At 39.9% G+C, this 20,085-nt stretch overlaps 2 protein-coding genes across 5 annotated transcripts in view; both read left to right on the top strand.

Moving 5' to 3' along the window:
- The first annotated feature begins 120 nt into the window (after window positions 1-120).
- Window positions 121-3,461, top strand: ebna1bp2 (EBNA1 binding protein 2). Its single transcript, XM_035536023.1, has 9 exons — window positions 121-298; window positions 687-770; window positions 960-1,135; window positions 1,333-1,456; window positions 1,734-1,823; window positions 1,926-2,001; window positions 2,116-2,203; window positions 2,605-2,770; window positions 2,870-3,461. The coding sequence occupies exons 1-9, from the start codon at window positions 221-223 to the stop codon at window positions 2,915-2,917; spliced, it is 930 nt and encodes a 309-aa protein (XP_035391916.1). The 5' UTR covers window positions 121-220; the 3' UTR covers window positions 2,918-3,461.
- A 5,835-nt stretch (window positions 3,462-9,296) lies between these two features.
- Window positions 9,297-20,085, top strand: part of LOC113570092 (low-density lipoprotein receptor-related protein 8) — a 54,375-nt gene continuing 43,586 nt past the window's right edge. For 3 of the 4 annotated variants that reach the window (XR_004777143.1, XM_035536487.1, XM_035536486.1), the window contains exons 1-2: window positions 9,297-9,423; window positions 10,054-10,173. Coding sequence is in view for 3 of the 4 variants with exons in the window: in XM_035536487.1 (XP_035392380.1) it covers window positions 9,357-9,423; window positions 10,054-10,173 (187 nt within the window). In the remaining variant the exon portion in view is untranslated. Of the gene's footprint in view, window positions 9,424-10,053; window positions 10,174-20,085 lie in introns of those variants that run through there. The other variant, XM_035536488.1, reaches the window with a different exon arrangement.

The following is a 20,085-nucleotide window of genomic DNA, read 5'->3' as shown; positions in this document are numbered from 1 at the left end:
AGCTTCGGATGTACTTTATTTGAAGTGCTTTCAAAAATAACTCGAAGACGCTTACGTAGGGGTACTCGGAACTATCCTTGGATGACTCTTTATGCTACCCGGACAGTGGATGCCCACGCAACATTTATGCATGCCACGACTGGGTCTCGCACGTGAAAATCAGCGGAGCTGATTTTGCTTACAATTGTTGTTTTAAAAATACTTTAGTTTACTGTCAAATATGGTGGATATGGATGAGGACTGCCAACTGGGACTAGAATCAGAGGAGGAGGAGGATAGCGAATTATCAGATGGGGAGGTGAGAACACTATTGTTGTTAAGTGGATTAACGAGTTAATTCCTGGCTTCTGTAACGAATATAGCGAATATAAAACATCTTTAGCCGTGTAACTTCACTGTGTTCTAGTTGCGGAATGCCCTAACGTAACGCTAGCTAGCTAGTTAAACTGAGGGTGAGTTACAGACAATTTAGGCAGAAATGTTTGATAGCTAGTTAGCCAACTAATTATTTTTATGGAAAAAACTGTTTTACTTGTAGATTGGTTTTACCAAATGTGCCGCTTTACTGCTTCCTGTTAAAGTAACTTAATTGCATTTTCGAATATAGGTTAGCTATGTACGTTTACCGTAGCTGTGTAAATTTACCTTAGCTATGTTACCTGAATGTTTGACTTTCTTTTATTCAGCTTCAAGAGGCTTTTGCCAAGGGGCTGCTCAAACCGGGTTTGAACATTCATGTGCAAGAGTCGCGAAAGGCTGTCAGTAATGTAGTGAGTTCATGAGGATAACGATCTTTCCATTTGATTATACATGTTCACTTGTTTGCTGAGTTTTATCCCCCAACGCTAAAGTAGTTAATTGCTCTCATAATGATCAAATCTGCACGATGCAGTTAGATGACATGCTGTAACAGGTCTCAGGTCATCTTGTGTTGTAATATGTACATATGTTTTTACAAGGAAGGGCTCAAGAAATGCCTAGCTGAATTTAAGAGGAGTCTTCCGTGGGTTGAGAGGCTGGACCTCACGAACTACCCAGCTATTGACATTGTGGCAAAAGCAGAAGGGAGACTAGAACAAAGTCAAAACAATGAAGAAATCAATACAGAGGATGACTTTCAGAGAGAAATGTACTTGTAAGTTCATTTTCCTTGTTTATTTTCTTCAAATAAACGTTTTCTTGGCCTATAATTGAACAAGCTAATAACGTATCAATCGTGTTTTGAAATTTTTAACAGTAGTAGTGGTATTTGCAACTGTCCTACATTAGGATTGTTAGTTACCTTAATGTGCTATCTACATGTGTAACTAACCTTTGGTGTTGCACTGCCAGCTATCGTCAGGCTCAAGCGACTGTTCTAGAGGCCCTGCCAAAGCTACAGAAGTGTGATATTCCTACCAAACGGCCAGACGATTACTTTGCAGAGATGGCTAAAACAGATCAGCACATGCAGAAGGTATGTTCTCTACTTACTGCTGCTTCTGTGAGCCATCAACACCTTTCTCCATAATAGTGATGTCTCACTGGATACTCATCTGTTTTCATTTGATGTGTAACATTAGTCAAAAATAAAGAAAAGAGAACACACTTATTATGGTTCATGATAATATAGAGAATCTGTGTCATTTAATATTTCTCATTAAATATTGCCAGCCTGGCAGATATAGAGGATTGGAAATGTCACTGTCATAATTGTCCTCTTGTAAAAGTTATATTTCTGTGTCATTTTGCAGATCAGAAAGAAGCTGATTCAAAAGGAAATGGCGATGGAGAAATCTGAGAAGGCCAAGAAACTGAGAGAACAGAGAAAGTTTGGCAAAAAGGTTCTCATTTAATTTAACCCTTCCTGCACGAGACCCATAGCTGGTGGTTTTACTGCCGTAGTTTTGCTATTTGAATTGTCGTCGTGTTTTTGCTCTTTGAAGGTTCAAGTGGAAGTACTCCAGAAGAGACAGAAAGAGAAGAAGGCCATGTTGTCAGCAGTGAAGAAATATCAGAAAGGTTTGTGCTTTTTTTTTTTTTTTTTTGTGGTATAGTCACATGTTTCCCAAGAGTAACCCCGCAGGAGTCATTTGGAGGAAATGCAATGTGCTCATAAATAATGGTGGACCTCAGGTATGGCTGACAAACTGGACTTCCTGGAAGGCAATCAAGAGGGGAAAAAAGGAGTAGCCACATCCAAGCCACAGATGAGCAAGCAAGGGTTAGTATGAGCTCTCCTTTTTTAGGTCTGTGTCACATTCTTTGTGCTGTTAGCGGGTACTGCTCATGCAGTATTGTAGCTGTTTTAGGAGTCTGCAGAGCTAACCTGTCCAGCGAGGTAGTTTGAAATCCTCTATAAGGGCAGTGGTAGCTCAGTGGTACTTGACTAGTAATTAGAAGGTTACTAGTTCAAGCCCTGCTATGTTGTCACTGTTGGGGCCCCTGACCAAGGCCCTTAACCCTCAGTTGCTCAAGTTGTACTCGGTCATAAATTGTAAGTCGCTTTGGATAAAAGCGTCAGCTAAATGCAATAAAAAATGTAAAAAAAATAAAATAAAATAAGTAAAAGGCTATGCACACATATTGCTTAAAGTAACACCAGTTGGCATTGTTTTTCCTAAGCCCCAACGCCAAACGCAGGTATAAGGAACAAAAGTTTGGCTTTGGGGGCAAGAAAAAAGGCTCCAAATGGAACACGAAGGACAGTCACAATGACGTATCCAGCTTCCGGGCCAAAACTGCACATGGGAAAATGGACAATAAATTCAGAAAAGCAGGGAAGAAAAATGTAAGGCTGTCTACCCCCTCCGTTCCATCACCTCAGCTTTTGGTTTTGTTTGCATATTTTGTCTTTTGGTTTTGTTTGCTCATTTCAATTTTCTTGCAGAAGCGACCCGGGAAGGAGGCACGGCGGAAGATGAAGGCTCGGAAGTGAGGCACGTGGGCCATAAGTGCCCTTAACGTTAAAGTGGACTTGCGTTGAGTCCTTTGCTGGGCCACCACGTCACTGCCATCCTACTCTTCACTTGCAGCCTCAGTACACTTCACTACATGGCATGGTCTCCAGCTTTTCCTGTTGTCCTTGGACTCGTGAAGTAACTCTCTTACTTTGTTACTCTGCTTTGCAGGGTGGCAATCAAGGCTTCCTTTTGGGTTTGTCTTTTATGTCAGTTTTATTCTCAATTGTGTGCTGTTCTTGTTTCCTGACCTCCTATTATTGTGCAGCATATTCTGATTGCATCTAAGAGAAATTTTATAACCCATTACTGTATCTTAAATGGCTGTTTTTTTTTTTTTGGGGGGGGGGGGGGGGGGGTTGGTTGGTTTTTGCAGTGGTAAGTTTAGTAATAGACAGAGAAGTAAATTGGTGAATGTTCTTTTCATGCTCTGCCCCTAACAGACTGTCCTGTATCTTACTATTTTTATTTTGTAAAGCGTGGAAAAGGTACCAGTCACCATAAAATTCATAATTAGGAAAATCTGAAATCCTGTCATTCTTACTGTCATATTTGCATTCTGTGAACCAAACACATTTTCCAGTTAAACTGGTTATAATTTAACACCATTTTCGGAATGATTCAAATTCATTTAGCATTTGGACCTTGAGCAAGCAAAAATACTAATCTCCATAGATTTTATATGCTCATTTAAATCTAATGTGCTTTGGGTATGTTTTAAATGCTGTGCTCTTCATTGCCAGCGGGATATATAAATATTCATGAGGACATAATAGACGGCTGTGCTAATTGGCTTATTTGCCTACTTGTCCCCATTTGAAGTCTGTCAACAGTATGTTTTAGATGGTGGCTGAGCTTAGCTGCATACACAAGCTCAGGGGCCCATTTGGGAACCCCTTAGGTTTCTCACAGAGACCCAGAACAAGTTAAATGTATATACAATAAGTTGCTATTGCAGGCACATCATAGCTATAAGGGAAGACAAAGCCTGGTACCACATCTAAATTAAAGCCAGGAGTGCTGAAATTAAAAGCGTTTTAGGGACTAAAGTGAAATATGTCCGGTTACCATAGCCACCACTTGAACCAGTAAGCTCTCCCAATGTGCCAGCCGTCACTGCATTCAGCCAAAGATTAGTGAAATTGGAGCTCTGAGCGGAGTGTTCTGTCGGAGCTCTCAAGGTCTAGGACCCGGAGAAAACATAAAAATCTAGTTGTTTTACATGCTCTACAATACCTAATCCAACTTGTCAGGCTAGTTCATGAGTTGAAATTTTATAGATTAAAATAATGGGACAGTACAACAATGTCAGGACAGAACGTTTATTCAAACATTAAATTAGCAGAAATATCCAAAAACAGCTACCGATTCACTTATTCATTCAGTAAGCAAGATACAAATTACAGGCCCTAAATGGGTTTTTATTGTGAAGCTGTATTCACAACTTGGTTAGCAGACCTCAGGTTCTACTTAAGGTATACCAAAGTTAAGCTAAATAAACTGATGAGTTTGCTTGTAAGAACACACGGATAGTCATGTTAACATCTGTTCTATGCCTTCTGCAGTCATGACTGAATTTGCAGTAGAAACCATTTGATATTAAGTAACATGTTGCTAAATATCAAAACCATTATAGCAGAGCAGTCAAATATCCTCTTAAGCTAAATATGCAGACAGGGCCTCTACTTCAAAATGTAACCGCAAAAACAACAAAACCAAGAACACTGAACATACTGGACCCAAACTCTAGTCCTTCATAGGCAACATCTACAATCTTGTACTTTTAATAGCATTAAAAGATCTTCAATGCAGGATGGCCACTAACAGAGTAGTCAGGTCTTAAGGCTTAAAAAAAAAAGCAATGGTTACAATGAATAATGTTAGACACTACACCAGATTGAAAACGCCACCTTTACAAATCAGATTTAATGAGTTTAACAATTGTTTTAATCGTTTTTACTATTTAAAATGCAAAATGCCAATAAAGAATTCGAATCAACACATGAATGCATTGTTAATGGATTGTAATTTTACCTAAAGGTATGCTGAAGTTTATGGAAGATAACATTAAATGCATTATTAATATTCAGTAAGACTGGCAGACAAGTATTTCTTGACATAACAGCTGCATCTGGTTTTTAGTGCACTTTTATGGATCAATGCACCCTGTGATTCAAATCTTAACTAGTCATAGATGTGCATTGAAAGCACCTTTTAAGGGTTCTCTAGGAGCGCATGTATTTCCATGTTTCTTTTATTCATCTTCTGCACCTGTTGTCCACAAGCACAATATCTCTTCCTTGTATGTGATTCCTGCACTGGGAAAAATGGACAGCAACTGTTTTAACAAATTCTGTAAAAACTTCTATAAAACCTATGGGTGCCATAACTTTGCAAGACACAAGCCCTGCCTTTATTTAACTTTAGTAGCTGCACTTTTATCTTAGCTACTTTACATAGAGCTCTGTTCATACCAGGTTGTAGAGATTCCTCAGATCCTTGAAACACCATCCCAGTTGGACAGGTGGTAATCATGAAGTAACAGGTCACCCTCTCCACAACCAAAGGGGTGTGTGGCATATGATGCAAAGAAGGCCATGGGGCCATCCTACGAGCAGACATATTATCAAAAAAACCACCTACTGATTCTCAAAGATAACTATAAAACATTAAGAAGTGCAAGTTGTACTGTGCTGTTCAGTTTATTCATATTGTTAAAAATGCTTTGTGTTATGGTAGAAAGAAAACAAATGGATGTTGTTTGGGGTAGCAATGGTGGGGTGTTAATTAAGATTGAGAAACTGATAAATTAGTGCACTCTAAAAATTAATATGTACTGCCTAGAGGATCATTAAAATGTAGTTATAAAGTATGTCAGTCAATGGGTAAGATAGTTATGACTCAGCAGGAACAGGTTTATTCATTTATCCACACATGGAACTACATATACTGTAGCTACAGTATAAAATTATATTATCAGTTATACTAATAATCTAACCAAAATTCATGATTAATTTATAACATCCATTTAAACTTTCTCATCAGTATTTAAAACCACACGACCAGGAGGAATGCACTATGGATAGGATAATATCACTACAGTGAATTGGTTGAAGTGAATTTTCTCATTTGTGGCAGCAGGCGTTCGGGGAATATATTCTAAATAAAGATTTAGTACTTTCAATTTCAGTTCAGCAACCGCCTAGAATTACACTCGAAATCCACATCAGAAACTTACCTGTGGTGCCCAGCTCTTTGGAGGACATACTATTGTACCAGGTGGTAGGTGAGGAAAGCCAACGGCTCCTTGGAAAGCGCCTGGTGTGGGCGGACACAGGCTAACCAGGAAAGGCGGGCATGCATAACTGTTGGGATGGCGGGGATGCAGGTGAAAGGGCAGCGGCACTAATATTTCGCTTGAGCAAATGTTCTTCGGAGCCGCTTCCGTTACAATGTACTCCCAAGGAACCTGGGTTGGGTCTAAAAATAATATTAAATTGTAAATATCAAGGTTTCGTAAAAGACTGTTAGATAATTGTGAAAATACAACATGGGCTGCGCAGCTAGCCAAGTTGGCTAATTAGCTAATTTGCTTAGTCAGCTACATTTATAACGGACCTGCGCCTAAGAGGCACCCTGAATATTATAACCATTATAACTAATATAACGGTTTTTAATTCCTACCTCTGCAAACGGCATCTTCCGTTCCTCCTTTCGAGTCATTATAACGGGTACTTTGCCGTGCGAGGTCCTCGATCTGCTCTGGCCGCCTTTCAGGATCGTTTGCACGCCACGAACTGGTCGTTGGGACCTCAAGATCGGTATACGTTTTGCCGTCCACTTCGCTACGAGGAACTGGGGTGTTGATTTCACTCACTGTCTCATCTTTATTGTCATTTAATACGTCGCCATTCACACTTGAACACCCACCGATGATTTTTACAGGCAAGGACCTTAAGTCGGCTTTCGAGCCACAAGGCCCGTCTTCATCGGATCGAGAAACCGTTACCTCCGTTCTCGTATTCACGGCGGTCAGTGTCTGCTCCCGTTGAATCTTCTTTAGTCGTCGCTGAGTTGCCATAATTTTTGTTCGCTCCGAGATAAGAGAGCATTTCCAGCATTTACATGACATGAATTGGCATTTACCTGAATGTCCTTTCAGTTGAACGATGAAGCCATGATTGCGACATCTCGCACACTTCGGGCTCCGCGCCACGTTTCTTTTCGAGGTGTTGTGATCTTTCGTTGTAGAGATGTTTGCCATAATAAGTGACGGTCTCAGGTATGCATAAACATTTCAAATGTAAAATAAATGTGTACTGAAAAACATTTTTGAACAGCACTATTGAAAACTAAAGCGATAATCTGTCAAAGACTCCTAGTTTGCGACGAAGGGTACAGACGCGACGTGACGTGACACTATACAATGTATCGTTTTCTTCGTGGGAAAGTCCAACGACAAATTTCCCAAGTCAGTTTTTACCAAGTAGACGTCAGACGTTTAACATACTTGTCTAGGTTTGTCTGAGTTTCCAAGATAGCGGGTCATAGCTTAGCGCTGTGCCCAACATCTCTAGCTATTATAAATTTGGATAAGTTGGACCATTACGAGGAAGAAACATTTAATACAGTTAAAGTACGAAGAATCAGTGGCATTTTCATTTGGATGGGACCTATACTTTATGGGACTTATTAACCCCAACCCCCTACCCGCACCAGACATCACAGTCCTATACATGGGGCCTACAAATCCATTTACAACTAAAGACTGCAGAAAAATTACTAGATAATGTGCACTAGACAGATTTCAGAATACAGTTAAACAAATTTATCAGTATTTCTTAAAGTGGCAAGCGAGAGAATTATTTTATGCAGTAAACATACTCAGTTTTTAACAACACTGCTCATTAATGTCTGTTTTCCCACTGGATCTGATTACTTTTTTGTAGGTCAGAATCAGTACATTTTATTCTGCTTAGCACTACCATATATTTTTTTCCTCAGACTCCTCTGTATCTCTACCTTCATGTAGCTACAAGATATTATTTTACATGATTAAAGCAACAACTAAATTGCAAAATCCTGATAAAAGCAAGCAAGCAAGCAAAAAAAAGCAACCAAAAAACAAACACCCCCCCCCAAAAAAAACCCAAAAAACAAATAAATACACAATCACCTCCAACTTTATTAGACATTAATTTATCAGATACACCCCGTAGGCATAGCTACAGTAAGAAATTATTATATCATTAGAAATTATCTGTTGTCATTCACAATTTGTGCTGGGAATTTCCTAAATGTTCATGCTCAGTTTTTGACCAAAGTGCTGTTGGCTGGGTACTACATTATTGACATGGCAGCCCACAATCTGCAGCAGTCACACTGCTGTGTCTGATAACCTCATAGCCATGCAACATGTCACTTTCATGTGAGTGTTGCTGTGGTCAGCAGTAGTCCTGTGATCAGTAACTGACTGGTGATGGACAGGGCAAATGGTGACTGACAAAGTGCACACTGGCAGCAGGTGCTACAGTCTGTAACTGTACACCTATAGCTATTGCTGTACATATAGGAGTTTGTAGGTAGATGTTTCCAGTAAAGTGGTGAGAGTGAAGAAAAATACAAATAAAAGTCAGGAATCTTCAACTGTCCAATTCTAACAGACAACTTGATTTATCTAAGCCAAAATCTTGCTTTATGACACCACCCTCCAACCCTTAGCTATACTTGGCGTTTCGTGATTTGGGAAAATATGAAGGTAGATAATTCATGTAGAACCTAAAGATAGTGTGGGGGCTAGGGGTGGGAATGCAGTTTACCGTTGTTAAAGTAACCGTTGTTAAAATCCCGTTAGCGCCAGTCGTGACCTAGTTTTGACTGACAGAATATCTGTCATTGTAATATGCAGTGGATTGGAGATAGTTGAGATGTGAATGTTGCCTTATGAAAGACCCCATAATACGAACAAAATGAATGCTGAGTCATCTTTCGTACAGTAGGCTATTGGGGTTTTACAGACTATTGATTGTCTGCAGTACGGGGCTTTCTTTTTTGATAGTGATGGCAAAGGGGTGTACGTCTTTATAAACACAGGCTAGATACGAAAGCGCGTTTTCTTTTATCATCAGTAGGTTAGTCGGTGAGAACACTGGAATGTTCTCTGTAAATGATCAATTCTTACTCCGTTCTTACTCCGTTTCACCGTTCGCCTCTGAATTCTACATTCCCATTTCAGTCCGCGACCAACGTGGCTCATAATTCATATTAGCACAAACCACGCCCACGTTTGGTGTCGTCATTGATTCAAATCGCGGGAGAAGCGATTGGAGACTCAGTGAAGTAGAGCTGTCGCGTCACTGGAGGAACGCCGCCGGGACCTGCTTTGTTTGTGGATGAACACCATTATCCATCTCCGAAATGTGGACTGTAATAGGAAAATTACTATTTTTGCATTTTGTAATGATGGAGGTTTATTCGGGAAAAGGTTAGTTATTTTCAAACTATGCAAAGGCAACATGAATATTTAATGAATTAATAATGCTGGGTCCTGCGAAATCTGTCATGGTTGGTTGTTTTAGTACAAGACGCGCATAGTGGGCTACTTTTGCGTCTTGCATCTCGTGTTAATGAAAATGTATATGACTAAAACATGTACTCATTCATAACCACTTAAGAAATTTGTATCCATTGAGTAAAGTACGCACAGAATATCTGGTATAAGCCTATAAAACATAAAATAGAGGTTTGTCCACCTGACGTGATTGACAGTTATTGTTCCCGGAGTATGATCTTCTCTACTGAAATTGTTAATATCGATCTGTGGACATAATTGACCTGAGGACATGCTTATGTAAAACAACTAAGAATATTTTGTGCACTTATTGCTTTTCTCTTTTTTTTGTGTGTATGATTGGTTGGCTAAATGGTGCGTGCTGAGATCTTAAACTGCACAAAGCCAAAGCCAGATGAATTTATACTCAGTAAAATTATCCCTAATATACCAAGATTGGGCGATTTGTGCTTCGAAGCTTCCTCTCTGTTCATAGTTTATTGTCGTACGCATAAACCAATCTGAAATATACTAGAACGATATCTTCGGTGTTTTTAAACACAGCGGACGAAACGGAGTGTGAGGATGGACAGTTTCAGTGCAATAACAAGAGATGTATTCCGACTATATGGAGATGCGACGATGATGACGACTGCTCCGACAACAGCGACGAGGAAAACTGTCGTAAGTAATATCCCGTGTTGTGAGGTGGAATGACAAATGTGTAAATGTGAAAACGAGGGAGATAAGCTAGTTCTTTTAAGAACCAGGGTCCACTACACTAGTCTTAATATCTCATTGTATGAAATCTTTTAAATTAATAAAGCAACGTTTTTTCTTCATCACGTTTTATTTAATACTAGTATTTAAATTTGGTACTGAGGTGTTTTATCTTCTTAAATATCTTTTGTGACGTCTGCCTCACAGACCTATAGACTCAGCAGGTGAAAAATCACCAATATTTAAATTATCTCTACAATGTTTGAACACTAAGCTGCAAAATTTAAAGGTGACAGAAAAACCAACCCCCTTTGGGGGCCACATGATAGACAGCACCGGACACTTAGACATAAAGGTATTACTTTCAAGAAAGATTCTAGGGAGCGTGCCTGGTACAAAGATATTTAACCACCTAGAAATCGGTTGCTTTCTTGTCGTAAATCCAACAAGCTTAAAGCTATGCAGAGGCTGTAAGTCAAATGCTCCCTCAGCGTTCATGATTGCCACCAATCAGATTCTGTCCACTCAGCCCCATGGTGAAATCACACGATGTCGGGCCACACTCATAGAGCTCTTGCATATGTCAAAACTCACTTAAAAAAAGCCAATCAGTTCTTTAATATTATATAAAGTGCTATTTCCAGTTCAGCCATTTTGTAATAATATGTTCATCATCTTCTCTTGGTAAAAAGCAGTTGTATTGTTTTGAAGCATTGGAAGGAAACGGTATCATCACATGTTTCACCTTCATGTTGTACTCATTTAGCTCCTCCACTGTGTAGCAATTTGATGTTATTAGTTTTTCTCTTTTTTCTTACTTTTGACATTTCGATTGTCATTCCATGTTGTGAGAGACCACAAAGGGTTTATTTCAGTCTAGAATGACAGCTGTTTACTGAGTAGTGAGTGAGTTCTGAGTACTTGACTCTAGTACCTGTGTGGAGTGTCCTGTGCTGAGCAAATTCTATTATTTGTATTGCCCATTGTTACAATTACAATCTTGCCCTTGGGTTGAAAAGCTTCATTATTTAATGATAAATGATAATGATTTCTAACTATAGCAGGTACAAATATACGATTTGACCTTCTCATAACTTTATCTATTCATCTCTCTCTCTTTCTCTCTTTCTCTCTTTCTTCCCCCTTCCCCCTTTCTTTGTCTCTCTCTCTCTCTGTGTCCCTTTTGCTCTGTGATTCTCTCTCTCTCTCTCTCTCTCTCTCTCTGTCTCTCTTTCTCACCTCCTCCCTCTGAGCATGTGGCCTACATTTATTTGGAGCAAAAACAAGACAAGCAGAAACAATAGCTTGGAGAATCCTTTCTGCAAAAGCCATCAAGCCATCCCACTTGCAGCACTTGTTTTTCTTTTTTTTCCCTGCCCGGGTTAAACGCAGTGCCAGGAGAGCTTGTGCCCGCATGTTGCACATCGGCGCACGAACATAGTCCAACATAGCCGAGTGCACCATGGCCGGCTGCTGAGATAGAACAAGTCCCAAGGCTTTGGGGTGTGTGTGTGTGTGTTTGTCTTTCTGCATAATTCATGTTGCTGTTGCATTTGCAGTCTTGCCCACTTGTTCAGGTTTTGCACTGTAAAGGGCAGCAGGGTTACTCCACCTGTTAGAGCAGGACAACTGTCCAAATCCTTCACCTCGTGGGAATTTCTTTCTCCATTTACAACTGTACTGATTTCTTAAAGGTCCAGTCAGGAAGAGTCAAAGCTCTGGCCCAGCCACTTCACTGTAGCAGCGAAGGAAAAAGAACATATTGCACATTCAAGTGACATCCAAAGATAAAGTAAAGGGTGGCTGTGTGGTAGCACTGCGGTGGCATGGCCAAAGCAACGGATCAGCTTTTAGTGCCACATGCAGTGTTGTCTGAGCTTGCTGGATTTTGCTGTCGCGGTAATGAAAATGCACCTAGCTGTTCCTGTGACACCAGGCCAGGCCAGCAACTGCATACTAAGTGTAGATTTGTGTAGTTGCGTTATCTTTGGGTATGCAGGCACAGACAGTGGTTTTGCTTTAAGACCCTAATGCATTTGCGCTTGATGACTGAAAAACTGTGGATTACATCCGTCCTATGCCAGTCAAAACAATTCTGCAAATGGGGTTTTTTTTTTTTTTGTCTCACAGACTGCTCACAGATCAATGGATTTATTGATCTCACTCATTAGTGTATTACACCATCCTGCATTGAGTTCGGGTTGGTTGCTGGTACACCATCAGCTGACCTTTCCGTGTGATGTATTCACCTGACCCCATCCCCCCGTGGATGCTCTACATCCCCCTGATCAATGCTGCCCCCATCTCCAGGACACAACCAGAGCAATGGCTGCATGGGTCTGTGGGGGCATGGGGTAGATGATGCTGCTAATCTCCGGATCTGTACTAATAATGCATCTCTTTTAACCTGCTGAAATGGAATGGCTCCACAGAGCTCAACATTTTCTTATACAGTTTTAGCTTGGGGTACCGGATAATCCAGGACTGGTTCGCTGGCATTTACCATGTAAGAAGAAAAATGCCAAAATCATGCAAAAAAAAAAAAAAAATCTCCACAGATCAAAAGTTGTAATTATGCATAATAGGTCTCGATATTCACTTGTATTCTTGAAATAATCACAACCATTAGCAAAAGCACCATTACACAGATTGACATACCTTATTCTTTATAGACTGTGATGTCCCTGCTTTCTCTGTCTTTATGTAATTTTTCCTCCTGGTTGTTATCAGCGCAGGGCTTAGATGAAGTGGTCTGGCAGTTTTTATAAATAGAAGGGGATTGACGCCCCCTGGAAGAGCCCTCATGTGATGTGATTTCAGAAGAGTTTCAGGGCTTTTGTTGGGCCATGCTGCTGAAGGCTTGTTTACCCTGCTAGCAAAGCCATGTCGGTTATTCGGCAGACGTGCTTAAGTAGGACATTTGTGGCAGGGGTGTGCCGTACCTCTGTTTCCCGACCAAGCAGGGACACTCTGTGAAGCTGTTTGAGTGTCTGCCTTAGTCTGGGTTAGTCTGGGTACTGTGCACATTTTTTTTTTTCTTCTTCTAATATCAGAAAACAATGCACTTTGGCAGCCAGAGAGAATTATAAAAGCCTCTTCATCCTGGTGAGAGGTTTGATTGGATCTTCCAAGGTCTGTGTAACTCTGATATCAATTGTTAATCAGAAGGTCCATCTTTAAAGCCTCCCACCAGCAAACAGCACTTTGTATAAAACCAAATGGGACTTAGTGTTATTTTGTCTTTCACATGTGCACTACTACAGTGGAATTCCACCCATGTTTACTGCACATCTATGGCAGATATGCCAGAAATAAATATTTCCAAGTTGTTTTTAAATTAATACATTTCTGACATTTAGGCATGACATTTCCTCCCCCCCCCACACACACACCAAGGAACACCTTAAAAGTATTTTACTACTTTTACTACTTGTTAACCCGGTTATCTGCTCAATAGCACAAGCTATATACATTATACAGTACTGTACAGTACAGTAATTAAGTCAATATGAGTAAGTATTACACCAGGTGCTTAGCAGGTGCTAGTAGTGTGTTTATTTGGACCTTCTGTAACTCTGTGGGAGTTAATACTTGCCTTTTACTGTGTAAGTCATTAAGCACTGTTACTGTTATTTAGCTACTGTACCTATGTTCACAGACTAGCTATTGGGTGAGGGGGTGCTGGCTTTAAGATGGAAATAATGAAGCTTATGTGCTTCGTTCTGATTGGATGACAATCTTTTGGTGATAATTGGTTATTTCTTTTTGATCAACTTGCTTTCTGGGTGAACACTCAGACTAAGTACTTCACAACTGATTTCAAATCATGATGTTATCCCCTGTAGTCAGTAAATCACAACAGGCCACAGTAAATGGATGTACAGAGAATCGCAATTATACACTTTGAGATGCAAACAGCACTACCTTCCAAGTCAACAGGTCATACCAGTTGTGTTGGAGTGTGACATATGGGTTCACGATATAGATGGAAACAGTATATTGTACTTGCATTCCTACATACTGAGATTGCAATGCGCCTTGCAATGTATTACAATACACTGGGGAAGTCTTAATGTGACATGGTTCTGGCTTGCATTATTTTGATCAAAACTGTCTACTTTGTTTGGATCATGTCCAGTCTATGATTCCTCAGGACACCTCCCAGAACACTCAGCTGAAACATCTGAAATGGGTTCAGATGCTCCCGGCAGGCTGATCTGCATTTTGCAGCTTTATGCAATACCAGTATTGCAAAGGCAAATATTGATTAACAGATGATATATTGTGCAGGCTTTATGTGAGTCCATATTTCACTTACTAATGGAACTAAATGATGGACAAAATACAGGGTCCCCACACTGTACTTCCCAGAATAATGTACGGTCTCACACAGCAGGCTGATCTCCTATCTCCTGTACTAAACCCTCTGCCAGACAGCTGCACCTGAGGGCTTCACTATGCTGACAGGAGTAAGCCTCTTTGTACAGCAGATGGATAGAGGACTCCTCCATTATGTAAGAATACAATCTGACAATGAACTGGACACAGAAAATACCTCACCAAAGAGTCCTGGTAAATCCAGAGATGTAGAGAGAGTGCAGGAGAAGGGCTCCGCAATATTGACAAAAAATGATTATTGCAAATATTTTCAATGGTATAGGGACTGCAATCATTAATCACAATAAACATTGATTGCTACACTGCAGTCTACAGACACAGTGCACTCCAGGATGTGCATGTTTTGGCAGGAGACATGAGCACCTGCAATTTGTCAGAACACTCTTTGGAAACATCTGGCACCACAATGATTTATTAGAGGATTCAGTTGATGTGTGGTGTAGTGTATTGCTGGAAATGTTTGATTATGATGCAGCAGACATACAAGTACACAGGAAAAGCTAATTGCATCCTTTTATGATCATATAATTACTGAGGCCAAAATTGCAATTTTGATTAATATGTGATTAATTTAATATGTGATTAGCCATAGGAAGGAGTGATATAGAGAGAAAAACAGTACGAAACAGATCACTCAGAGTCAAAAGTCTGTTGCAGATTGAGAAACAAATACTGAGAAAGAAATAACTGCAGCGACGTCAAAGGAACTTTGAGAATTTGGAGTTGTAGTATTTGTTTTTGTGAAAAAAAGGTTGATGTAGATGTTTGCATTTGTGATAAATAGTAATAGTGACTTCTGATATTGGGAAGTGGTAAATCAAATTATTGAAGGACTTGTGACATTCTTGTTATTTAGCATTCTGCACGATTATTTATTTGCCACATAAGGGATTCCTTAATCTTGTAACATCTTGACACAGTTTAAGTAGCTGAGCATAGCACCGGTGCTACTTTATAACAGTACCTACACACAAATCTCATCATTGCTTTTAATGAATTCTTCTAATTGTGCCATTCTCATCTCTTACGCTCTTCCCTAATATTGCAGAACAATGCAATTCCCTTCTGATAAAGGATTCTTTGAAGAGTTTTTTAAATGCTGCCCTTGTGCTCTGGTTTAGAAAATCGTCTTTAATGTGTGGTTTAAATTTCCACTTCAGAGCATTTTTTAATGCAGTGCATCTTCTTTTAAGACAATCATCCAGCCATGACTATGTTCTCTGTCACCTGATGCTCAGTATGCAATCGCAACCATAATTGCTTTAGTCCTTGAACCCCTGTGGCGTAAGTATTTTAAACTAACCTCCTATCCATGCCATAGATTAGCATCCTGAAAGGTGTCTGCTTGCGCTCTCTCTCTCTCTCTCTCTCTCTCTCTCTCTCTCTCTCTCTCTCTCTCTCTGCTTTTTTTCTGTTGTCTACCTCTTTGAACCAGCCCCCAACGTGACTCTTATGGACCCTGCAGTCTAAATCTGGGCATTATCTGCAATTAGTGAGAAGAACGCTGAGAAAAGATTAGCAAATGCTGGGTCAGAGCATTTCTATTGATGCAAAGGCAAGACTCTTAACGACCTCTTCATGTCTCCAGCATTTGCGGGGGTTTTTTAAATGATATTTTGTAGCATATTACCTTGTTTGATGTCAGGGTAATAATGTGATGGAAACCACGCTAATGTGATGGATGTGTCATGTGTGAAGAGAGCACACAACCCGGCATTGAGAAGTATTTTCCCATGGAAATACTTAATTGGCCCATGACGTAAACTCATAAAGCATTCATAAATGGACACAAAGATGACATGCACTGACCTAACTAACTGAAAAGCTTTGTGAGTAAGCCTGTATTGGGTTGATTGTAACCTTTTTAGTTGATGTATGTTTCTAATTCCCTCAGTTAGGTTATTATGTACAGAAGTACAGTCTGAGATATTATTACCACTTGCATCATTTCGATCCTAAAATTTGGCCTGACAATTTCATATTCTACCTCATAGTTTATAAATACAGTGTCTGTGTTCACTTCTACTGTAATTTCAGGGCACTTGGAATGATGACACTCCATATTATGAGTGCGGCTTGTTGTACCAGATCAATAAAACGCATATCAGATAGCACTGTAATCAGGCAATCATTGAGAGCCCTGAGGTTTCATTCCCATATGCTGCCTGTGTTTTTTGTTATCTCTCAGAAAGAGCTTCTTATGAAGCAGTGAAGAGCTGAATAGATGTGATGACAGACTCTGCCTTGTTCTTTGATCTTTTACCTAGCTCAGAATGATATGCTCAACAGAATTTATCATGAAATGATGAAAAGGTTTAGAGATACCAAGAATAATGTTGTGGTGGACAGACCTCTTTTGGAGTGTAGAGTTTATAAATTAGGCTCAATGATCCTTGGCATCATCTGGGCCACTCTTTTGTAGCATGGTATATAATCAAAAGATTTAATGACTTTCATTAAAAAAAAAATTGTGGCTGTGAAACAGTGTATATTATTTCATTTGCTTTAATGCTGTCGTGTATTTATGTGAATAATAAAAAATATATATGGTGAAAACACTTGTAAATAAAGTTAAGAACAATGAAATAGACTCAACCAGCTGAAAAGGTTCAGTGAAAGTTATTTTTAAAAATTAGCTGTAGAAACAGTAATCTCACTTACTGAAACTTTGTAATGCTCTGAATTATATTAGGAGCATACTACATTATCCACAGAGCATTCGAAGAGATTCATATTTAGTGTGTGGATGTGATATCATCCACAGGCAGGATTTCTACATTATACATGTATGATGTGTCCAACTGAAAATTAATAGCTTTGTCCCTTTTTTTGTGGTAGTGAAGTCCTTAAGCACTCTTTATATGATACTATAGCAAAAATTAAGATTAAGCCAAAGTGTTGTTTTACCTCATATGTGGCATATTGCTTTATAACGAGCATGTGTGTAACTGATTGAAGACATGTTGACCATCCCCAGCAGGCTGCTCCACTGAGAGACTACATTAATAGTTTATGTGGTATTAATGACGCGTCTGTCACTTTGGAAAAATGTTTCTAAGGAACCAAGTCATTTGAGAGTGGACTTTTCCTTGGTATTCACAGAGTTCAGGAAGAAAGCACATGTTCTCTGACACTGAGAGAACCTTGCTGCGGGTGGCTGGCATTTATGTCTTGAGTCAGTTTTGCATTTTCTCTGCTAAGGAGGTTGAGATGCTAAGCTAGTGGATAATGGTGACACACACATACACACATTCTCTCTCTTACTCTCTCTCTCTCTCTCTCTCTCTCTCTCTCTCTCTTGCTCGCTCTCTCCCTCTCTCTCTCTCTCGCTCACACCCACCCACCCACACACACACACTCACACGGACACACAAACGCACATGTACACATGCACATATAGAGCTGTGAAATCTGTCCACATGTCTGCCAAGAAGAAAAATGGCACTAATGTCATTTCTTGTCAGTCTAGATATGGATGTACATGGTCCACTAAATTGCAGCGTACAGCTCACAGCTTGTCTTCAACTGTCAACAATCCGACCTTCTTCTTCTCCGACTCACTCTTCCCTAGACTATCCATGACACCTGCTCTAGCTCATGAGAGTGGCCTACTGCTCAGTACAGGCTCTTGCTACTGAGAACACTAGCTGCTAAAAGACAGTCTAGCTGCTGCCTAGAGCAACTCTACCTACTGAGAGATGCTCTAGTAGCTCAGATCGGCTGCAGCCGCTGACAGACCTTCTGCCCTCTGATCTAGGCAGCGCTCTAATGCAGGAGCAAAGACAGCAGATGGCCCCTCACTCTCCACACCCCCCCGGCATCAAGTCCCTGGGGATCAAAGCTAGTGAACTCAGAGGAGAATCCATCAAAATGCATCACCGTCACCCAAACCAAGCCAGAAAAAAACAACCCTGTATGGTACAGCACTGAGCTGGATGGAGCAACGATCTTACTGGGAATTTGTAATGGCCTAAGCTATAGTCTAATCAGCCAGAGGAGGGCCAGTCATCGACTCGAAGCTTGTCAAGAGGTCGAAAAGGCCAACGAGAAGATCAGAAAGCCATCCTCTCCGATGGCAGCTAATGCCAGTGGCCTCGTTAATTGAGATGAGAATTATTTGAGTGGTACTTGCTGGGGCATATCTGGTCCATGTGCGCATTTGAAGCATTTGTCTGGGCTCCATCTAAAAAAATGAACATTAGTGTGTGACTAATATGGCGTGCTGCAGTCACAACCTTCAGTGGCTGCATTTCCAAGTCTGACTGTCAGCATCTTTTATTTGGATTTCACTTCAGTAGCCATAGCATGTTCTTAAATATTACAGGGAGTAAAGTTGTGTCTCTGTGGTGATATTACTCAAAGACATGTTTTTGTAAAATGAAAAAGGAGAACTCGGCAAGGAGTAGAGTGAATTATAGGGCACTGAGATTACTTTTTGTAGCACAAGTTAATTCTAAATGTCTATCTTAATATTTAGGCTTCAATATTTAGCTACCATGTCTAAAAATTCAGAACAAAATTCAGTTTGTTGTGCATTTAGCAAATATGTGTTTCTCACCTGAAAATAAACATATAGAACACTCAGGCAGCATCTTGGTAGACATGGCAACTGCTTACCTCTTTTGGAAGTGACTGAACCTTCCCTGCATCGATCTGAGCTGGACCTGCGCCTGAAGATCTTGTGGGGGCGATTTTTCAGCCTGTTAGACATTAGCGCTGACTTACATGTGGAGATCATCTCTTAGGTCAGGTGCATGCCACAGATGCAGGCTACTGTCTCAGTGATTTTTTTGGTACCAACACAATGTATGCATTTGGGAAAAGATTCACATCAAAGACCAGATGAAGCAGTGAGTGTAGACACACAAATACACACATATCAACATACACACATATGAATAGTCACAAATGATCAAAATATATCTAAAATCATCTAATTGTTATTTTTGCTGCAATGCAAATATGACCTAATTCATTTAAATAAAGGACAACAAATCAGGGTTTGCTATTTGTTGTCTGGGAGAAACAATTTGTTGTACATCGTCCTATAGGTGTCGCAGGTATTTAGCATATCATTAGCATATTCTTCATTGTAGTTACACTGTAAACATCAACAGGCAAACAGCATTTTAAATTCAATTTTTGACTGAAATGAAAAGGTTTCGAGATATAATGCAATGTGCATAGCGATGTAATCTAGACATTCGTTGATGTGTTATTTTCCTCAGGGATTGAATGAAGTCATTTGTTGCACTGGAAGTATTATATTTTCAAATCTATTATTGATTATTTAGTGAAACATAATGGACTGGGCACCATGCCAAAATGGTTACAGTAGCATTTTTCTTTTATCCTTCTGGTACAATAGCTTCAAATTCTGAGATTAGAGTCAGAATGACAGTATATTTCCCATGCATTAAACTTGATTGTTCCCCTCATCAATGTGAGATAAGCTTTCTTTTTACTAGCCAGTGGATA

The sequence above is a fragment of the Electrophorus electricus genome, chromosome 18, assembly GCF_013358815.1.
Source record: "Electrophorus electricus isolate fEleEle1 chromosome 18, fEleEle1.pri, whole genome shotgun sequence".
Classification (NCBI taxonomy): domain Eukaryota; kingdom Metazoa; phylum Chordata; class Actinopteri; order Gymnotiformes; family Gymnotidae; genus Electrophorus; species Electrophorus electricus.
The sequence above is the reverse complement of the archived record's forward strand: the minus strand, read 5'-3'. Positions and strand labels throughout refer to the sequence as shown.